The following is a 13,531-nucleotide window of genomic DNA, read 5'->3' as shown; positions in this document are numbered from 1 at the left end:
TTTAGCAGTCCACCTACCCTGCACATCTTTTGAGTTGTGGGGGTGAGACCCACGCAGACACTGGGAGAAAGTGCAAGCTCCACATGGACAGCGACCCGGGGCTGGGATCTAACCCAGGGCTTCAGCGCTGTGAGGAAGCAGTGCTAACCACCACTCCTGAATAAAAATATATTCGGGCAGCACGGCAGCACAGTGGTTAGCACTGTTGCTTCACAGCGCCAGGGTCCGAGGTTCGATTCCCGGCTTGGGCTAATGTCTGTGCGGAGTCTGCACGTTCTCCCTGTGTCTGTGCGGGTTTCCTCCGGGTGCTCCGGTTTCCTCCCAGTCCAAAGATGTGCAGGTTAGGTGGATTGGCCAGGCTAAATTGCCCTTACGTGTCCAAAAGGGTTGGGTGGGGTGGATTACAGGGATAGGGCGGAGGTGGGCGCTTGGGGAGGGTGCTCTTTAAGGGTCGGTGCAGATTCAATGGGCCGAATGGCCTCCTTCTGCACTGTAAATTCGATGACATAGCTCCTGTAAAATCTTACAGTACTTCAGAAACGAACAAGGAAAACAGGGATGAAGAGACAACCAAAAGCCAAGTCAAGCCAAAGAGAGTCCAGAAAAGAAAAATCAAAAAGATATAAGAGGGGGAATTTCAGACTGTCGGACTTGGACTTTGCAACTGGAGACTATGCCAACTGTAGGACAAAAGGATTCGTAAGAGGCTGGGGAATTTGCTACGCGGCAGGAGGGATGAGGTGGGGAGAAAATATGGAGCTACACAAGTCACAAAGATAGGGAAGGACTGAAGACAAGGATCGCAAATTACTTTGCGTCACAGATTGGAAAGAAAGGAGAAATAAAATAATTTAAACCCCATGATGCACACCAATTTTGATGCTCCAGGGCTCTTCCTGTATCTTGTAATTTTAAAAAGGATAAAATTACTCATCTAAAAATATCCAAATCAATTGGATAGAAACCTGGAAAGAATAGGACCAGGAAAGACCATTGTAGGTTATCTGGTCGATCCCTCTGGGTCTCAACGTCTGCACCTCTATATCACCTTACCACTTCCTGCACCAAGCTGATCAATTCCATCAGTCGACGACGCAGCTTTGCCACCTCATCATTGACTTTGGTAACGTGTTGCTCATAAATCTCAGCTAATGGTTTGAACGTGTGGCCCCCATGCTGCAATGTAAACACAAAATACCTCAGTGTGAAACCCTCAATCCTACACACTGGTCAATTTATGATCTGTTACACAACTGTTGAAGCCACAGCAAACAGAAAGGTGGAGGGTAAAATAAAGATTCTCAATGGCACCAGTCTTGCATGCTGGACAAAAAAAAAGGATACATTGATCGTTGCTCCTACTTGCCATTAGAGCACAAAACAAAAGCATCTGCCCTCAAAAGTAGTATTTAAAATTACACCAATATGCTTGAAAATGTATTGCGCCCAATGTGTTCTCCAATACAACCAAATGTTACAAAAACAGCATCCTGCCATTCAAGGTTAACGGTCCAATAGACATGCTATTGTGCCTTCCTGCACCAGATATTGGTGTGTACAAGTACAATTCACTGCAGGCTTTGACCATCAGATTTTTATAATTGGCAATTTATTTTTAATGCTGCACGTTAATTTTTTTTCAAAAACTGCTTTCCTGTAATCGTCGACACAATCCATTGAAAGTTTGGATGATTTTATGGAATTTACAGGGTATTTGCAGCAGGTTTCCACAAAGAAGAAAATTGATTTGGACAGCTCAGAGCTCTTTATAATTTCACACCAGGTTACAGGTACATTGCCTGTCCATTAAAGATTTTCAGATCCAACAAATCTATCAATGAGGAGTCTTACCATTCCCCCCCAAAGTGCACACTGGTGGCAAATGCATTTTTTGCAGGTCCAACAGAACACACTCAGCTTCTCGTGGTGACCGTCACACCTGAAATAAAATGTTAAAACATTTTAAATATCTAGAATTAAGTTTCAAAATAACCTTCTTGCTCCAACACCACAATTTATAAATTCAATTAACTTTTTTTCTTGCTTTTACATCAACGAGAGTAGGGAAGAAAATATTGATGGAATTAAAGTTCTCTCTCTGGCTGCAGTGTTTGAACAAAGGAACACCAGACCGCCAATACAATTCCTCATTCGCACAAACTTCCCATAATTCAGCATAATTGCTCGTCTCTTTCAGAGATGGTACAAGAATAACTATTGCGAGAAATTTAGAAAATAACTCACAGTAGCATAGAATTCACATTATCAAACACAAGCCTCATTCTCAGTCTAATTATAGTTCTGCACAGACATTACAAGTATAATGCTATAGATCCGACGTCAGGGCCTGATTGGATTCCAGATTTCAAAGTGGTTTAGCATTCTAATTAGTTTGCTTGTTGTTCAGTTGGAGTGAAGTCCCTCTAGGTTGTCTTCAACAGCAATAGGTCTTACTTTAGAAGCTGTTCAACCATCAGTAGCAGAGTACGAGAACCTTTAAGTTAGGAACTATGTTCATAAAAATAGCAAACAAGCATGCTTGATATCAATGGGTTTTCTGTCCAAGCCACCTTCTCATCAATTAGTCACAAGATGATAACTTGTGTTTCTCAGTCATCGTTATTAGCTGCGTGAGCACTGAACCGTGAGCTAGACAAACTGCAGTGAATGCATTTCTGCTTATTTTAAGAGCACAAGTTTCAAAAGAAGGGTCTCAGTTTAAGTACTTCAGCAAGATCACAGACCATGGTACAGTAGTGACACACTTACTTGTCTTTGTCATTCTCCTCATGCTTACTGAGATTACACAGCTGAAGTGTATCCAGTTGTTGTGTGACTTCCTCAGCCCAGCGACAGTTCACAAGCTCTCGCAGCTGAAGAGGTGCCCTGCAGCAAGTCAGGTATTGAAGCTTTGGTCACCATTGCATATATGTATCAAACAATCTTATATTCATCCAGGCATTAAAGAAACAGGATATATTTTCATTCAAACAACGTTTGTAACAGAGGACAAACTGTTGCCAGTGATGTCAGCACTCCCCAGGGCAGATACCAAATAATCAGACAGAACCCTCATCCACCGAAATCCAAAAGATCCAAAATCATTTAATGTATTTCCTCAAAAGCTATGGAGTTGTCCAAGTTATATTCAAATTCAACGGTCATGATTCGAGTAACCTGTTAAGCCGTTTATTTTTCTCTAAAAAACATTCCACATTATAGATGCAGGGGTGTCAATTACTCGGACTCTGTCAATAACGGAGAAGCCATCTGCTGATTATCTTTCAACCCAACAGTGAAGTCCCTCTGCTGTATATTCATCCCGAAAACCAATTTAGAGACTCAGGAGCAACAATTCACAGCACAAACCACCGTGTGCCCATGTAATACAGAGCATCAATGCCTCACATGCTGCATTAGTGCACATAAATACACTTGTGCGCTGAATAGCATAGAACAGGATGAAAGAAAACCAGAAAACTGGATTTTTGCTTCACCTCCAGCTCTTTCCCTATCCTGTATTTGAATTCTTATTACATCAGATGTTTTCAGCTCCCATGCTTAGCTATCTTGAAGGTGAGCTTAAAGAAGATTTCTCTCAATACCTTGGAGAATGTTTTCATATGCCCATACAAAACAATGAAGACATTTTTTTAAAAAAAAGATGATTCCTTCAGCTGCTGCTTATTGTTTATCCACACATAGTCCCCTGTCTTTGAAGGCTAGATCTTGTTACAGGCTTTCATAGAATTTACAGTGCAGGAGGCCATTTGTCCCATCGAAAGTTGTGCTCCTGTTTGCTTGAAAGAGTACTCTACTTAAGCCCACACCTCCACCCTGTCCCCGTAACCCAGTAACCCCAACTAACCTTTGGACACGGCGAGGCAATTTTAGCATGGCCAACCACCTGACCCGCACATCTTTGGACTGTGGGAGCAAACCAGAGCACCCGGAGGAAACCCACGCAGACACGGGGAGAACGTGCAGACTCCGCACAGACAGTGACCCAAGCCAGGAATCGAACCTGGGTCCCTGGTGCTGTGAAGCAACAGTGCTAACCACGGTGCTAACCTGCTGCTTTAATTGCCATCAGTTTCAAACATTGGCAGAACAAGTGAATAATAACAAATAGAATATTTCCAGCAATTGTTACACCATCTCCAACTCTAGAAAATAAAGAATGACTCAAATATAGCACCAAAATTATGACTTTTTTTTTTTAAATGCAGTTTTTGCTGAAAGTTCCGTTTCTCACTATTAAAGAAGTTGGGCGCAATTTAACGCACAAACAAGAGAGTCCGTTTTGGGATTGTAGCACCGAGAACAACCCCGCTATTAAACTGGACTTTCGTTTTTTTGGCCTTGTTGAGGAATGCCCCGCCGAGGCCGCACACCCCAACCACCCCTTTTCCCCCCTCAACTGCACCATCTCTTAGGGGGTCCTTGAGCCCTCTCACCTCACAAGAGCAGGGCATCCCAGGCCCGATCCCTGGCACCCAGGCACCTTGGCAATGCCACCCAGTGTCAAGATGCCTGGGTGTCAGCACAAGTATCAGGGTACCACCCTACCTAAGAAGCCAACCAGCCGGGCCTCCAATGTCCTGGAAGACTCCCCACCCCCGGCAAGGTGCCGTTACGTCTGATCCATGGTTGTGTGGGCCAGCACTAACAGCGCCATGGCAAGGTCTCCATTAGTTCCCAGACCTCAGAAGTATCGGGTGTAGACTTATTAAAATGAGCCATTGAGCTAACTTAAATATGTTCATCTGGGCCTCGTTCCGAACGTCACAAATCTTGTTTAATGGCCTATTTGCATCACTGTGGGTCAGTCAAAACAAGGCCATTCAATCGTGCCAGTTATCTGCTTATCTTGCTCTCTCCCAAGGCTTCTGTTAAACAATGTCTCTTTGAAGGTTCCAGACCAGGTTCATTCATATGAAAAATGCAACCCAATAAAAATTGCCCCGAAAACAATAATGGATTCTTGAAGTTACTTCAATAATTTCTAAATTTAAAAATGTCCAGGGCCAAATCAGACAAAACCTAGAACCATAGATTGCCTACAGTGCAGAAGGAGGTCATTCAGCCCATCGAGTCTTCCCCCCGCCCTATCTCCATAACCCTACCTAACCTGCACATCACTCGACTGTGGGAGGAAACCGGTGCACCCAGAGGAAACGCACACAGCCAATCACCCAAGGCTGGAATTGAACCCGGGTCCCTGCCGCTGTAAGGCAGCAGTGATAACCCACATGTGCTCAGACTTGATTCTTCTCCTGATGAAACTCCCTGGTGATGGGACATAAAAATTAGCTTCGCTCTCCCATTAAATCGCATGACATAATAAAAATATAAAGTTATGGAATAAGAATACACTGTTTTTGCTGTATATCCATTAAACTTCACATATTATTTAAAACAAACGATTTCAGCTCTAGATACAGTGTAATTTTATTAATAGGTACTGTTTTGCTTTTTATACACCCATTAAATATCTTGAAGCTAGGAATATTGCTATTACAATGTTTTGTGGTGAAAGCAAAAGCATGCACATAACTTTTAATATGTTCAAACTGAGATTAATTGAGCATTGCTACTTACTGTCCACAATTTTACTTGCCACATTCATTAAACCCTATTGATTCTGAATTGGTGCCAGACAGTTTCACAAAATGAGGCAACTATTTTTAAAAATTGAAAGTTAAACAAAAAGGTCAAAATATTAAAGTAAAGGCTGCGAGACTAGCTGTAGGCATGTCCTTACCTGCAATGCGGGCACTGGGCTCTCTGCTCTGTTAGCCAGCGCTGTGGAGACAACAAGCATTTTTATTTTCAAAAGTTACGCCAAGAGTCCTGGGTTCTGACCCTCTGCTAATGAAAACTCAGCAAAATCCTGACTATTTCCAGGTCTCCACTTTCCATTTAATACATTCCCAGATAATACGAAACCCAACAAGTGGCAACTCAATGACGCAGGGGCTGAATGCGTTGACAGGTGAAACTCCAAACAGAGTAGGTTGGGGGGCGGGGGGGTTAAAAAAAAAAAAAAGGGACGGGATAGAGAAAAGATGATAACTAAATGAACCTCCTAGGAGGTGGTGAACCCTGGGAAGGGATTACACATCATCAGAGCTGGGGAATGACCTAACCGTAAGTCGAATGTGCCGTCCTGAACAAAAGTAGCCAGAACAGCATTGTTAAAAGAAAAATTGGGCCCATACTTGCAGAATCAAACAGGCTGAAGCAATATTAAAACATTAGTTTTTTTTTTAATTGCACAATTACATGTGCAATGTCTAGAATGTTCTTGTGAAGAGCAAGCAAACATATCTTAACGAGGCTGTGCATGTGTACAGCTACACTAATCACTGATGCACAAACAGGATATTATTATAAAAAACAAAATCAGCCAATGCATTCATATTCGCCAGTCCTTTTAAAAGAGAATTTATCATGTCAGACACATTAGATCTTTCTGGCACATTCCCACATTCTTGGAATTAGAACAATTGTTCTAAAAACAGCATTGCATTCATGGTATTGTAACACTGAGCTACAGAAAATGCTCATAGAATATCAACAACCTAGTGATATTGGAAGATTTCCAGCACCATTCAGGAGAGCAGCTGCCTTTCACTCAGTAACTTTTATTCTAATCCTTCTCTTCTCAATAACCGTTCTCTAATCTTCCACTGTGTAGGTCAAGAATTATAGAATCTCTACAGTGCAGGAGGCCATTCAACCCACCAAGACTGCACCGAACCTCTGAAAAAGCACCCTACCTTAGGCCTCCTGCCCTATCTCCGTAACCCCACCTAACCTGTACATCCCTGGACACCAAGGTGCAATTTTATCATGGCCAATCCACCTAGCCTGCACATCTTTGGACTGTGGGGGAGCACTCGGAGGGAAACCCATACAGAAACGGGGAGACAGTGCAAACTCCACACAGTGACCCAAGGCCGGAGTTGAACCCAGGTCCCTGCCGCTGTGAGGCAGCAGTGCTAATCGCTGTGCCACCCTCGACTGAACTCCACTGCATGATAAAACAGGTTATATATCTGGCTGCAGGTAGTATAGAAATGAAAGTGACTGGATTAAAAGCTGCAACGTAGCAAGCTACTGTTTGCACATAGCCAGTGGGGCAAGGTGAAGTGTCTTCTTCAACTATCTCCCTCTTTCAAAATTCATATTCTCTCCCTGACTATGAGGGCTCTTGCATAATTTGCAATTGGAAAGGAACAGCAGCTAGGTTTTGCTTTGTCTTTGTCAAAAGCACGCAAGCTGGTCACTCGGGATTGTCAAACCATTTCATAGTTGCTTGCTCAAGACTCAATTTCTGGAGTAGATTTTCCCTGGGAACGAGTAAACCGGAGGCTGGTTGGGGTTTTGGGGGAAGGGGGGGGGGGGAAAAAAGAGGCGAGGCATGGTGAATGGCAGTATTTACAGATTGAGGAAGTGTCACTGGATGGGCCAGGTAGTCATTCCCATGCTTTTTTGCATATATGTACACAAAGCTGACAGCATCCCCCAACTCAGGAATATAAGGTGGGTGAACTTGCGGCATGGGTTGGTACCTGGGACTTCGATGTTGTGGCCATTTCAGAGACATGGATAGAGCAGGGACAGGAATGGTTGTTGCAGGTGCCGGGGTTTAGATATTTCAGTAAGCTCAGGAAAGGTGGTAAAAGAGGGGGAGGGGTGGCATTGTTAGTCAAGGACAGTATTGCGGTGGCAGAAAGGACGTCTGATGAGGACTCGTCGACTGAGGTAGTATGGGCTGAGGTTAGAAACAGGAAAGGAGAGGTCACCCTGTTAGGGGTTTTCTATAGGTCTCCGAAAAGTTCCAAGGATGTAGAGGAAAGGATTGCAAAGATGATTCTGAATAGGAGCGAAAGCAATAGGGTAGTTGTTATGGGAGACTTTAACTTTCCAAATATTGACTGGAAATGCTATAGTTCGAGTACTTTAGATGGGTCCGTTTTTGTCCAATGTGTGCAGGAGGGTTTCCTGACACAGTATGTAGGGAGGCCAACGAGAGGTGAGGCCATATTGGATTTGGTACTGGGTAATGAACCTGGACAGGTGTTAGATTTGGAGGTAGGTGAGCACTTTGGTGATAGTGACCACAATTCGATTAAGTTTACTTTAGTGATGGAAAGGGATAGGTATATACCGCAGGGCAAGAGTTATATCTGGGGGAAAGGCAATTATGATGCGATGAGGCAAGACCTAGGATGCATCAGATGGAGAGGAAAACTGCAGGGGATGGGCACAATGGAAATGTGGAGCTTGTTCAAGGAACAGCTACTGCGTGTCCTTGATAAGTATGTACTTGTCAGGCAGGGAGGAAGTGGTCGAGCAAGGGAACCATGGTTTACTAAAGTATTCAAAACACTTGTCAAGAGGAAGAAGGAGGCTTACATAAAGATGTGACATGAAGGTTCAGTTAGGGCATTCGAGAGTTACAAGTTAGCTAGGAAGGACCTAAAGAGAGAGCTAAGAAGAGCCAGGAGGGGACATGAGAAGTCTTTGGCACGTAGGATCAAGGATAACCCTAAAGCTTTCGCTAGATATGTCAGGAATAAACAAATGACTAGGTTAAGAGTAGGGCCAGTCAAGGACAGTAGTGGGAAGTTGTGCTTGGAGTCAGAGGAGATGGGAGAGGTGCTAGATGAGTATTTTTCGTCAGTATTCACACAGGAAAAAGACAATGTTGTCGAGGAGAATACTGAGATTCAGGCTACGAGACTAGAAGGGCTTGAGGTTCATAAGGAGGAGGTGTTAGCAATTCTGGAAAGTGTGAAAATAGATATGTCCCCTGGGCCGGATGGGATTTATCCTAGGATTCTCTGAGAAGCTAGGGAGGAGATTGCTGAGTCTTTGGCTTTGATTTTTAAGTCATCTTTGTCTACAGGAATAGTGCCGGAGGACTGGAGGATAGCAAATGTTGTTCCCTTGTTCAAGAAGGGGAGTAGAGACAACCCCGGTAACTATAGATCAGTGAGCCTTACTTCTGTTGTGGGCAAAATCTTGGCAAGGTTTATAAGAGATAGGATGTATAATCATCTGGAAAGGAATAATTTGATTAGAGATAGTCAACACGGTTTTGTGAAGGGTAGGTCGTACGTCACAAACATTATTGAGTTCTTTGAGAAAGTGACCAAGCAGGTGGATGAGGGTAAAGCAGTTGATGTGGTGTATATGGATTTCTGTAAAGCGTTTGAGAAGGTTCCACACAGTAGGCTACTGCAGAAAATATGGAGGCATGGGATTCAGGGTGATTTAGCAGTTTGGATCAGAAATTGGCTAGCTGGAAGACAAAGGGTGGTGGTTGATGGGAAATGTTCAGACTAGAGTCCAGTTACTAGTGGTGTACCACAAGGATCTGTTTTGGGGCTACTGCTGTTTGTCATTTTTATAAATGACCTGGAGGAGGGCGTAGAAGGATGGGCGAGTAAATTTGCAGATGACACTAAAGTCGGTGGAGTTGTGGACAGTGCGGAAGGATGTTACAAGTTACAGGGGGACATAGATAAGCTGCAGCGCTGGGCTGAGAGGTGGCAAATGGAGTTTAATGCAGAAAAGTGTGAGGTGATTCATTTTGGAAGGAATAACAGGAAGACAGAGTACTGGGCTAATGGTAAGATTCTTGACAGTGTGGATGAGCAGAGAGATCTCGGTGTCCATGTACATAGATCCCTGAAAGTTGCCACCCAGGTTGAGAGGGTTGGTAAGAAGGTGTACGGTGTGTTAGCTTTTAACGGTAGAGGGATTGAGTTTCGGAGCCATGAGGTCATGTTGCAGCTGTAAAAAACTCTGGTGCGGCCGCATTTAGAGTATTGCGTGCAATTCTGGTCGCCGCATTATAGGTAGGATGTGGAAGCATTGGAAAGAGTGCAGAGGAGATTTACCAGAATGTTGCCTGGTATGGAGGGAAGATCTTAGGAGGAAAGGCGGAGGGACTGGAGGCTGTTTTCGTTAGAGAGAAGGTTAAGAGGTGACTTAATTGAGGCATACAAGATGATCAGAGGATTGGATAGGGTGGAAAGTGAGAGCCTTTTTCCTCAGATGGTGATGTCTGGCACGAGGGGACATAGCTTTAAATTGAGGGGAGATAGATATAGGTCAGATGTCTTTGGTAGGTTCTTTACTCAGAGAGTAGTAAGGGCGTGGAATGCCCTGCCTGCAACAGTAGTGGACTCGCCAACACCAAGGGCATTCAAATGGTCATTGGATAGACATATGGACGATAAGGAAATAGTGTCGATCGGCTTGAGTGGTTTCACAGGTCGGCGCAACATCGAGGGCCGAAGGGCCTGTACTGCACTGTAATGTTCTATGTTTAACAGATACTTACCCTTATGCAACTGAAACAACAAAGCTTTGAGCAGTGTGGACAGAGCCGGGCATCACGCAACTTCTCCATACAAATAAAACACCTGAACACCTCTGCAATGCTCTGGTGAAGAAAAAAAAAAATAAGAGGAAAGGGATTATTAAAATGGTTACTGTGTGGCGTGCAAAACATGCATCAGATATTGCACAACTCAAACCCCTTTTCTAAACTTCCCCGTCACACGCTTCAAAGTAACATTTTGGATGGAAGGTCTCAGAACTATGCAATATGTTTGCAGCTACAAAAGGAGAAAACATTGTTAGTTTGGAATTAAACTGATTTGCAAGCTAAAATCTTTCATTGGACAAACTAAACTTCAAAGCTTGCAGAATTATTACAATGGTGCTTGATGCTTTAACCGCCAAGATGATCAATAAACCCAACTTTTTTTTTTTTTTTTTTTAAAAAGGTGTCCCATTATTGAAACACTCAAAATGCCTTCTGTTTATTAGCCTGGAAAGGGACTAACACTAGGTCACTCTTTCAAATAATCAACAATGAATTTCTGCAAACATAGCAGTAATGTTTAAATGCCTGAATGACAAGTAACATTTCTAAAGTGCTAGACTCAGCAGCATGGCCTACATCACACTATACTCTAAGCTGCTTGCCCAATTCAGACCTTTTAATGTCACTACTCTTTCTGGCACAGAACGTTCCCCAGGTTAAAACTCCAATGTAATCTGACGTACACAGTCTTTGCTGCTTAATGACGGCATGAAAAACAGGAAGGTTAAAAAACACAATATTTGCAGTTACTTCAAACTGCTTGAAATGTCAATCCACGGCTCTCTGGTCGGCAGACTGGTGATGTGTGGCACAAAAGAAAACATGTTAATTGGCTGTTTCCTAGTACAGTTTTATTAACAACCACTCAGTTCAGGTGCAGCAGAAATTGGGTGTTTTGTTTTTTCCCCAGTACCACTTTCCACATCAACCATCTTTTAATAAGTTTTAACAATCGCTTGACAATGCAAATTTCTCTTCAGCAGAAAAATACTGCAAATAGGACTTGGCAATTCTACCAAGATTTGACAGCTTGAGATCAGAGCTCAGCAAAGGTGGACTTGTGTACCTGACAGGACTTCAATCAAGTCATATGCATTTTTATTCATTTGAATAGTGGCCATCCAGAATTAACAGAAGCATGTTACTGTTCATGGCCATACAGACCCGCATTTCACACAGAGGGTATCACAACTAAGCTTAAACCAATCTGCACAAGTGTGCGATTTCCAGGAAGCGCAAAGAATATTGATTAAAAATAAGAACCATGGCAGACCCTTTCTTTTTAAATTCCGACGCACTAAGGCCAATTGCAGCATCTCAAAGGTGCCTTGCTAATTTAGACCAGGAGTTGAATCGGTGATATTCTAACCTGTAATTTCACCACAAGCTATGGGAAATGCTTCTATCAATGAATTTCCACCAATTATTATTGCATTGAGGTACCGCAGCATGTCCAGTCTAGATTTTTAAAATAGCTTTTGTGGTCAAAGAACTGAAATCGACAGTTGCGAAGTCAGCTTGTCTCAAAACGAGTACAGACAGCTAATCACAGAATGGCAATGGAACTGGTCCACAATGCAAAAACCAGTTGGTTGAAAAAATGAGCAGCAACAGTACGAAACGTGGAACAAAGACGCTAAAGTAGCATCTTTAATGTAATATAATGGGCCGATTGAAATATGGGACATTTTAAAGAAATATTATGCACCAAATCCCATAAGGCAATTTGGGCAGATGGCCAAGAAGATAGGTTTCAAAAGGGAGTACCCTGAAGGAGGAAAGAGTGATAGTCACGGAGAAGTTGGTATGGGGGAGCTTGGGGTCTCGAGAGCTAAAGGCACAGCCACCAATGGTGGAGCGATTAAAATCAGGGATGCTCAACAGGCCAGAATTACAAGAGTGCTATTATCTGGGCGGACTGTGGGGCTGGAGGAGATTACGTATACAAGGAGGGGCAAGGCCATGGAGGGGATTTGAAAACTATTTGTTTCTTAATCAGGAGCCAGCGCAGCTCAGTGAGCACAAGGTTGTTGGGTGAACGGTACTCAGTGGGAGTAAGGAAACAGGCAGCTGAGTTTTGCATGTCCTCCAGTTTACACAGGGTACATTGGGAGATGCCATTCAAGAGATCAGAATAGTAAAGTAACAGATGGTATAGTTGAGGATTTCTGCATCAATTGAGAAGAGGCAGGGGTAGATTGAGTGCGTTTAGTTACAGGCAGCAGATTTGATGCCACAGTACCCAGTGACTTTAATCAATTAATACAAAATATTTTTCTTACTTCAACACTTTGCTCATCCATTTTTGCTCTTGCAGTAGGCTGCAGACCTTACAGGAATGTCCAGGAACCAAAGGAGGAATCTGTTATCCGCTGTACAACTGAAAAAGGACAATGTCATTCTCCAGAGTGATTTTACAGGACAACCATCATTCCAAGACTATAACAATGCGATTCCACTGCCCATTAGTCCAAAGTTGCCATTTTAATGACATATACACTTTTGAAATCAGAATTAGAGCTGCACATTTGCCATGTGGCTTGAAAGGCTATTTTACACTCTGGATTCAAGCTGCATTCTTCCCCACCTGCAGGTTGAACCCATTTATAGACAGCAAGGATTGAAGCTAGGCAAAATGAATGAGAAAACAGATCACCTAATACTCCAAACAGAGATTTTTCTTTTTTGTGTAAAAAGGTTTTAATTATGAATCCTTTTGTATTTTTAACTAAAATTAGCATTTTAGATTTCCAGCACTTGGAACAGTCAAAATAGCCAGGATTTTCTTTAAAAGTATTTTGCCATGGATGGTTTGAGAAATGCATTCCCTTGCAATTTTGTAACAAACCCCCACAGTCATTGCAAATGTCCAGCACTGTGAAGTCCTGCATTTTAACTACATACAATACTCTCTTTGATTACACTGCAGCGACCATTAGACATTTATTAAATACTGTACAGCATGAACTTATAACCTTCAAATATGGTAATATATATTGCACTGTTGACAAGAGTTTCAGCCAACGGTCCAAATGAAGATTTTAGAAAGGACAGCAATTGGCACTGAAAGAATAAAAAGACGTGTCATGAATTTCAATGAAGGCCGCTTAAATAGTGAAATGT

General features: G+C 42.8%; 1 protein-coding gene across 10 annotated transcripts in view; it reads right to left on the bottom strand.

Annotated features, from left to right (window-relative positions):
* trim37 (tripartite motif containing 37) overlaps positions 1–13,531 on the bottom strand; it is a 210,467-nt gene that overhangs the window by 108,332 nt on the left and 88,604 nt on the right. For all 10 annotated transcript variants that reach the window (XM_072469883.1, XM_072469882.1, XM_072469885.1 and 7 more), the window contains 6 exons: positions 12,691–12,788; positions 10,361–10,462; positions 5,765–5,805; positions 2,770–2,886; positions 1,852–1,939; positions 1,054–1,176 (listed from right to left, as the gene is read on the bottom strand). In XM_072469883.1, the coding sequence (XP_072325984.1) occupies positions 1,054–1,176; positions 1,852–1,939; positions 2,770–2,886; positions 5,765–5,805; positions 10,361–10,462; positions 12,691–12,711 (492 nt within the window). In that variant the 5' untranslated portion in view covers positions 12,712–12,788. The remainder of the gene's footprint in view (positions 1–1,053; positions 1,177–1,851; positions 1,940–2,769; positions 2,887–5,764; positions 5,806–10,360; positions 10,463–12,690; positions 12,789–13,531) is intronic.

Source organism: Scyliorhinus torazame, chromosome 12, assembly GCF_047496885.1.
Source record: "Scyliorhinus torazame isolate Kashiwa2021f chromosome 12, sScyTor2.1, whole genome shotgun sequence".
Lineage (NCBI taxonomy): Eukaryota > Metazoa > Chordata > Chondrichthyes > Carcharhiniformes > Scyliorhinidae > Scyliorhinus > Scyliorhinus torazame.
This window is presented reverse-complemented; position numbering and strand designations above follow the sequence as displayed.